The sequence below is a fragment of the Macaca fascicularis genome, chromosome 17, assembly GCF_037993035.2.
Source record: "Macaca fascicularis isolate 582-1 chromosome 17, T2T-MFA8v1.1".
NCBI classification, from domain to species: domain Eukaryota; kingdom Metazoa; phylum Chordata; class Mammalia; order Primates; family Cercopithecidae; genus Macaca; species Macaca fascicularis.
In genome coordinates, this window is record NC_088391.1 from 31,734,375 (window position 1) to 31,743,682 (window position 9,308).

The 9,308-nt window shown below is 37.9% G+C and overlaps 1 protein-coding gene and 1 pseudogene across 1 annotated transcript in view; both read left to right on the forward strand.

Moving 5' to 3' along the window:
* Window positions 1–8,828, forward strand: part of LOC135967993 (phosphatidylinositol 3,4,5-trisphosphate 3-phosphatase TPTE2-like) — a 60,136-nt gene extending 51,308 nt beyond the window's left edge. Inside the window, exons 14-16 of the mRNA XM_065532976.2 lie at window positions 6,384–6,503; window positions 8,511–8,610; window positions 8,757–8,828. Of these exons, the coding sequence (XP_065389048.1) occupies window positions 6,384–6,503; window positions 8,511–8,610; window positions 8,757–8,828 (292 nt within the window). The remainder of the gene's footprint in view (window positions 1–6,383; window positions 6,504–8,510; window positions 8,611–8,756) is intronic.
* LOC135968159 (U2 spliceosomal RNA) lies at window positions 6,823–6,929 on the forward strand (annotated as a pseudogene).
* Window positions 8,829–9,308: the final 480 nt, after the last annotated feature.

The following is a 9,308-nucleotide window of genomic DNA, read 5'->3' on the forward strand; positions in this document are numbered from 1 at the left end:
CAGCTCAACCAGCTCAGCCATAGCACAATAAAACACCAGATAGAATTATAAGTTTTTGATCTAGGCCCTGATTCCCAGCACCTTTGGACTCACCCGGAGCCCGGGAGAACTTGCCATCCTGAAGGGAAGGACACAGGCCTGGCTGTTTTTACCATGTGATGATCGTAGAGCCCCAGGGCTTCAGCAAACTTATGCAATAGCTAGGGAGTGGTTACAGCAGGTTTTGGGCAAGACCCAGTGCTGTGCTGGCTTCACATCGACCTAATGCAGTTATAGTAGTGGTGGCCACAGGGGTGTTTGTGTCACGGTGAGTCAGAACAGAGAGGAAGACTCTGTTTGTTTGGGAGAAATTAAGGGAAGAGAACAAGACTCTCTTTTTGGTAACCCAGAGAATTATCCTGGATGTTGTCTAAGACCATTAAGGCAGTACCACATGAGTCTGCAAGAACTACAGAGTTTAGGAGGCTTGGGGTGCCCCCTAAAGCAGATACAACTTAGATCACAATAGCCAAGTTCTTTCCAATATCTGGAAAGCCTTCCCCAGAAAGATAGGTACAAATAAGCCCTGACAGTGAAAACTACGATAAATACCTAACTCTTCAATGCCTAGACACCAAAGGACATCTGCTACCATGAACACTATCCAGGAAAACATGACCTCACCAAATGAACTCAATAAGACACTAGAGGCCAATCCTGGAGAAACAGATATGTGACCTTTCAGACAGAGAAATCAAAACAGCTGTGTTGAAGAAACTCAAAGAAATTTAAGATAACACAGAGAAAAAAACCATAATTCTGTTAGATAAGTTTAACAAAGACATAGAAATAATTTAAAATAATCAAGCAGAAATTCTGGAACCAAAGAATATAATTGGCATACTGAAGAATGTATTAGAGTCTTTTAATAGCAGAATTGATGAAGCAGAAGAAAGAATTAATGAGCTTGAAGGCAGGCTATTTCAAAATACATAGAGGAGACAAAGGAAAGAATAAAAAACAATGAAGCATGCCTACAGAATCTAGAAAATAGCATCCAAAGGGCAAATCTAAGCGATATTGGCCTTAAAGAGGAGGTGGGAGGGGGGGGGGCGATTAGAAAGTTTATTCAAAGGGATAGTAACAGAACTTCCCAAACCTACAGAAAGATACCAATATCCACGTACAAGAAAGTTATAAAATGCCAAGCAGATTTAACTCAAAGAAGACTACCTCAAGGCATTTAATAATCACACTCCCAAAGATCAAAGATAAAGAAAGGATCTTAAAAGCAGCAAGAGAAAAGAAACCAATAATATACAATGAATTACAATACAGCTGGCAGCAGACTTTTTAACAGAAATGTTTCAGGCCAGGAGAGAGTGGCATGACGTATTGAAAATGCTGAGGGAAACAAAACATTTACCCTAGAACAATATATTCAGTGAAAATATCCTTCAAAGTGAAAGAGAAATAAAGACTTTTCCACACAAGCAAAAGCTGAGGGATTTCATCAACACCAGACCTGTCCTAGAAGAAATGCTAAAGGGAGTACTTCAGTCAGAAAGACAAGGACATTAATGAGCAATAAGTAACTACCTGAAGGTATAAACCTCACTGGTAATAGTAAATACACAGAAAAATACAGAATGTTACAACACTAACTATGGTGTATAAACTACTCTTATTCTAAGTAGAGAGATTAAACTATGAGCCAATCAAAAACATTAACTACAACAACTTTTCAAGACATAAATGTTATAATAAGATATAAATCGAAATAACAAATAGTTAGAAATAAATGAGACTAAGTTGTAGAGTTTGTATTAGTTTTCTTATTACTTTTTTGTTTATGCAAACAGTGTTATTTTATAAGCTTAAAATAATGGGTTATAAGATAGTATTTGCAAGCCTCATGGTAACCTCAAACCAAAAATATACAATGGATACACAAAAAATAAGAAACATGAAACTAAATTATATCACCAGAGAAAATTACCTTCACTAATGGAAGACAGGGAGGAAAGAAGGAAGAGAAGACTACAAAACAACCAGAAAACAATTAACAAAATGGCAAGAGTAAGTCCTTGCTTGTCAATAATAACATTGAATGTCAGCAGATTAAACTTTTCAATCAAAAGACAGAATGGCTGAATGGATGAAAAAACAAGACCTGGCCAGGTACGGTGGCTCCCGCCTGTAATCCCAGCACTTTGGGGGGCTGAGGCAGGTGGATCACAGGGTCAAGAGATGAAGACAATCCTGGCCAACATGGTGAAACCCCATCTCTACTAAAAATACAAAAATTAGGTGGGCCTGGTGGTGCACACCTGTATTCCCAGCTACTCAGGAGGCTGAGGCAGGAAAATCACTTGAACCCGGAAGACGGAGGTTGCAATGAGCTGAGATCATGCCACTGCACTCCACCCTGGTAATGGAGCAAGACTCCATCTCAAAAAGAAAAAAAAAAAAAATCAGTAAAAACAAAACAAAAAACACAAGACCCATCGATCTGTTGCCTATAAGAAACAGTCGTCTCCCATTAGTCTGAAAATAAAGGAATGGAAAAATGTATTCCATTCCAGTAGAAACCCAAAAAGAGCAGGAGTAGCTACCCTTGTATCAGATAAAATAGACTGCAAGACAAAAACGATAAGAAGACAAAAACGATAAGAAGACAAAAACGATAAGAAGAGACAAAGAATGTCACTATATAATGATAAAGGGATCAATTCAGCAAGAGGCTATAACAAATTTAAGTATATATTCATCCAGCATATATAGCCTATATATATACTGAGACTCGATAGCTTCCCTGCTGAATTCTACTAAACATTTAAAGAAGAACAAATACCACTCCTGCTTAAACTATTCCAAAAAGCAGAAGAAGATGAGGGAATACTTCCAAACTCATTCCACAAGGCCAGTATTACCCTGATACCAAAAGCAGACAAAGATGCATCGAAATAAGAAAGACAGGGAGCGGTGGCTCACACCTGCAATCCCAGCACTTTGGGAGGCTGGAGCAGGTGGATTACATGAAGTCAGGAGTTCAAGAGCAGCCTGGCCAATATGGTGAAACCCCGTCTCTACTGAAAATACAAAACTTAGCTGGGCATGGTGGTAGGTGCCTGTAATCCCACCTACTCAGGAGGTTGAGGCATGACAATCACTTGAACCTGGGAGGTGAAGGTTGCAGTGAGGCCAGATCACGACAGATGCACTCCAGCCTGGGTGACAGAGTGAGACTCTGCCTCCAAAAAAAAAAAAGAAGACAACAGGCCAATATATTGATGCAAAAATCCTCAACAAGATATTAGAAAGCTGAATTCAACAATATATTGGAGAGATCATTCATCATGACAAATGGGATTTATCCCTGGGATGCAAGCATGGTTCAAAATATACAAATCAACCAAAGTGATACATCATATCAACATAATAAAGGATAAAAGTCATAAGATCATTTCAGTTAATGCTGAAAAAGTGCTTGATGAAATTCAACATTTCTTCATGATAAACACTCTAAAAAAAACTAGGGCCGGGCGCTGTGGCTCAAGCCTGTAATCCCAGCACTTTGGGAGGCCGAGACGGGCAGATCACGAGGTCAAGAGATCGAGACCATCCTGGCTAACACGGTGAAACCCCGTCTCCACTAAAAATACAAAAAACTAGCCGGGCGAGGTGGCGGGCATCTGTAGTCCCAGCTACTTGGGAGGCTGAGGCAGGAGAATGGCGTAAACCCGGGAGGTGGAGCTTGCAGTGAGCTGAGATCCGGCCACTGCACTCCAGCCTGGGTGACAGAGCGAGACTCCGTCTCAAAAAAACAAAACAAAACAAAACAAAACTGGGTATAGAAGTAACACAGCTCAATATAATAAAAACCATATATGACAGACCCCCAGTCAGTATCACACTGAATGGGGAAAAATGGAAGAGCTTTCCTGTGAGATCTAAAACACAACTAGGATGCCCACTTTCACCAGTGTTATTCAACAGAGTACCAGAAGTCCTAGCTGGAGCAATCATAGAAGATAAAGAAATAAAGGGAATAAAAACAGAAATCTGAATTGGGAAGGAAGAAGTAAAATTATCCTTGTGTTTGCAGATGATATATTTTATTTGGAAAAAACTAACGATTCCACAACAAAAAATATTAGAATTGATAAATTCAGTAAATTTGCAGGATACAAAATCAACATACAAAAATCAGTAGCATATTATATGCCAACAGTAAACCATCTGAAAAAGACTTTTAAAAAGTGATCCTATTTACAGTAGCCACAAATAAAATTAAAAACCTAGGAGTTAACTTAACCAAAGAAGTGAAAGATCTTTATAATGACAACGATAAAACACTGATGAAAGAAATTGAAAAGGACACCACAAAATGGAAAGAGATTCCATGTTCATGAATTAGAAGAATCAATATTGTTAAAAAGACCATACTATCCAAAGCAATTTACACACTGAATGCACTCCCTATCAAAATACCAATGACATTCTTCACAGAAACAGAAAAAACAATCCTAAAATTTATATGGAGCCACAAAAGACCCAGAATAACAGCTTTTCTAAGCAAAAAGAACAAAGCTGGAGGAATCATATTGCTTGACTTTAAATTATACTATAGAACTACAGTAAGCAAAAGAGCATGGCACTGGCATAGACACATAGACCAATGGAAAAGTATAGAGAACCCGGAAACAAATCCACACACCTATAGTGAACTCATTTTCAATCAATGTGCCAACAACATACATTGAGGAAAAGGAAGTCTCTTCAACAAATGGTTCTGGGAAAACTGGATATCCACATGCAGAAAAATGTAACTAGACCCCTACCTCTCACCATATACAAAAATCAAATCAAAATGGATTAAAGACTTAAAGATCAGACCTCAAACTATGAAACTATAACAAGAGAACATTGGGAAGAATCTTCAGGACTTTGGTCTGAACAAAAATTTCTTGAGCAATATCCCACAAGCACAGGTAACCAAAACAAAAATGGACAAATGGCATCACATCAAGTTACAAAGCTTCTTCATAGCAAAGGAAACAATTAACAAAGTGAAGAGACAGCCCACAGAATGGGAGAAAATATTTGCAAAATACCCATCTGAGAAGGGATAAATAACCAGAATATATAAGGAGTTCAAACAACTCTATAGGAAAAAAAATCTAATGATATGATTTTTTAAAATGAGCATAAGATTTGAATAGACATTTCTCAAAAGTAAACATACAGATGGTAAACAGGCAGTGAAGAGGTGCTTAACATCGATCATTAGAGAAAGTCACAGTGTAGAAAACTATAATTAGATATCATCTTACCCTGGCTAAAACGGCTTATATCCAAAAGTCAGGCAATAACAAATGCTGGCAAATGTGGAGATAAGAGAACCCTCATACACTGTTCATGGGACTGTAAATTAGTAGAACCACTATGGGGAACAGTTTGGAGATTCCTTAAAAAAACTAAAAATAGGGCCACCATATGATCCAGCCATCCCACTGCTGGGTATATACCCACAAAAAAGGAAATCAGTACATAGAGGAGATAATCTGCATTCCCATGTTGGTTGTAGCACTGTTCATGAGAGCTAAGGTTTGGAAGCAACCTGTGTTCATGAACAGATGGATAAAGAGAATAGTACATATACACAAGAGAGTATTATTTAGCTATACTTAGCTAATATTATTATTTAGCTATACTTAGCTCTATTTAGCTAATGAGATCCTGCCTTTTGCAACAACATGGATGGAACTGGAGATCACTATGTTAACTGAAATAAGGCAGGCACAGAAAGACAAACATCACATGTTCTCACTTATTTGTGGGCTCTAAAAAGGATAACAGTTGAACTCATAGACATGAGTAGAAAGATGGTTATCAGAGGCTGCGAATGGTACTAGGAGTTTGGGGGTGGGGAGCTGGGGATGGTTAATGGGTATGAAAAAATAGAAAAAAATGAATAACACCTACTATTTGCTAGCACAACAGGGTGACTATAGTCAATAATAATTGTATATTTTTAAATGATCGAAAGAGTGTAATTGGATTGTTTGTAACACAATGATAAATGCTTGAGGGGACAGAGATACCCCATCATCCATGATAAGGGTGGTTAATATGCATTTAGTTATATCTCTTACTATACTTAAATTGCCATATTGGTGCTTTAGTCATATATATGTGTCAAATGATGAATATAAATTTATTGTTTGAAAAGTTCCCATGAATGTTATATTTTTCCCTTAGTCTACTCTAGAACATGCATTTTAAATAATTTATGAAACTAGAATTCTTAATGGGGATCAGTTAATAGTTTGTGGTCTTTAAATATTCCTGTCTCTTCTTGCAGGGGAGATGGACTCATATTTTTCCATTTTATATTACAGGAGACAGCATTATTTTTCTGATTTACTGAATATTTTAGATACTGCCATTACTGTGATTATCCTGCTGGTTGATGTCATTTACATTTTTTTTGACATTAAGTTTCTTAAGGATGTTCCCAGGTATGAAATATAAGACTCACCTCTCTCAAAGTTTTTCATTTATTTTTTGCATTTTCTGTGGCTTTTATTCAATATAATCTTTTCAACTTCAAATGGCCTCATTTTATACCAAATATGTTGCTTTAAAATGAAATGTGTAGGTAAATTCCCACACAGGTTGAAACTGAAAGATTGTGGTATTTAGGGACCAGCAAAGAGTATACACACTAAGTACCAGTAATTGAATAAAAAAGATGGAGTAGCCAAAGAAGGACTTTACCTCTTGTATTAACTTTATAACTTGGCTACATTTTGAAGTTCTCATCAAATTCCCATTTGTATCATTTTTTGGCCTTTTGGCTAAGATCAAGTGTGATATTCTTATTAGTTTAATATCTGATACATTAAAAAATTTGTTACTAAATTCCCCTCTGTGCTTCAACTACAAATCCCTTACACATATGTTCTGTCTGGGTTTTTCCCACAGCCAAGAGGGAATTTATTTGAGCATATGCAAAATTTGAGTGACTTCAATCATGATTTTCTTTTCCTTTTTTTTTTTTTTCTTTTGAGATGGAGTCTCACTCTGTCGCCCAGGCTGGAGTTCAGTGGCATGATATCAGGCTCACTGCAACTTCTGCCTCCCCGGTTAAAGCGATTTTCCTGCCTCAGCCTCCCGAGTAGCTGGGATTACAGGCATGCACCACCATACCTGGCTAATTTTTGTATTTTTAGTAGAGATGAGTTTCACCATGTTGGTCAGGCTGGTCTTGAGCTCCTGACCTCAAGTGATCTGCCCACCTCGGCCTCCTAAAATACTGGGATTACAAGCATGAGCCACCGTGCCCAGCCTCAATCATGATGTTCTAAAAAATAGAAAACAGAACAGAAACAGAAAACTAGGAGATGACATGTATAGCAACACAACAGTAGAGTTTTGCAGTATAGTTGTGGTAGAAACAAAGAAAGCTAAGGCAAAGTTAGAACTGCGGGGGATTAGGAAACTAAAGGGTATATGAGGACCTGGTGACTCTCTCTTTTTTTTTTTTTTTCCTTTTTACTGTGACAGTGAGGAAAATGGAAGAGCTAATGTATACTGGGATGTAGATGTTGGTGGCTTCCTAAGCTTGTTCATGGGTCAAATACCTGGTTTCTTTCTGTACCCCTAGCTTCCCTGGACTACAACTCAGGCACCAACTAAGCATGTTAAGTGATAGGCTTTTGGAGTTGTTTGAAAATCACCTCAGCCAGTGTGGTCCTCGGACTAGAAACCTCAGCATCACTTGAGAGCTTGCTAGAAATACAAGAAAAATACCTTAGGCCCCACCCCAGACCCACTGAATCAATATCTCTGGGACTCAGCAATCTGTAGCTTAACAGGTTTTTCCAGATGACTCTGATTTATGCATGCCCAAACCAGAGAAGCACTAGTCCAAACCATCAGTTCTCTGCTTTGATATTTCTCATGGTAGGAGAGACACCAGCTAGCACACTTGGGAAGTATCTCAATCTGTTGCCTGCCTGATGTGCATTAGTAGCTGTAGTGAACCTCTGTTACAGATGGGGGTAACAAAGGTGAACAAGAATCCTCAATTTGTTTTGATGTGGAAAAATTGAAAATGCTAGTTTCAAATCCCAAAGTTAAATTTACAAATTCTAAGACTCTATTGTTTCACTATTTCTCTAGACCAGAATTTTTCAATCTCAGCATTACTAACATTTTGGGCCAGATCATTATTGTCACAGGAGGGTGGTGAGCAGTTATATTCATTGCAGGATGTTTAGCAGAATTCCTGGCTTCTATTCATTAGATGGAAGTAGCACGTGCACGCGCGTGAACACACACACACATACACCAGTTGTGAAAACCAAAAGTGCCTCAAGACACTGTCAAATATCCCCCATGTAGGTGATTGAGGAGAGGAGGGAAAATTGTCCCTGGTTAACAACTGCCACTCTAAACTGAATTTATATTCATAAAATTCTCTGTTTCTGAAGCAAAAATTGATCTTTTAAATTTATTTTTAGATGGACACGTTTATTTCGACTTCTACGACTTATCATTCTGATAAGAGTTTTTCATCTGGCTCATCTAAAAAGACAACTTGGAAAGCTGATAAGAAGGCTGGTAAGTGGGTAAAACATGCTTATGATTCAGAAAAATATTTTGTGTTTCGGGACCCATTGGCAAGGGTTGATTTCTATACTGTATAATGTCCTTTATTTTTATGTTGGTTTATGTTTCACAAACTAATAATGGTTTTAAACTTTCAGGTTTCAGGAAACAAAAGGCGATACAAAAGGGATGGATTTGACCTAGACCTCACTTATATTACTGGTTTGTGACACTTAACTGTTGATTTACTTAGATTAACTTCACTTTTTCTTGTAATTATATTTTTATTTTGTTTTTGCCTTGTCTAAGCCACATTCATTCAAAGTATTCTTTATTCATGAGGCTATATGCTATGCCACTGTGATAGTGTGACATATTTGTGCTTTAACTCTGGCAAAGAAGATTTCCATGTCATCTCAATTCAGGACTACTCGATTGCAGCACAGGAACTTGAACGGATTTTCAGCTGACTCCAGCTGAGTTTCAATTTATTAAGTTCTAGTAGTTATGCTGAATCCCAAGGATCCCAGAGAGACTGCTTCTCTTCCTAGAACCCCAGAGAATGAGGTCCCAGCTTTGTAGATCTCAGGTTTTCTGAGTCAGAGGGCTACAAAGCACTTTGGGAGTTCCCACCATTACTGGTGCCCACAATTCTTGGATTTTCTTTGGTATTTAAGAAATAAATTCCAAGAACAGGGAGAACTTCAGAC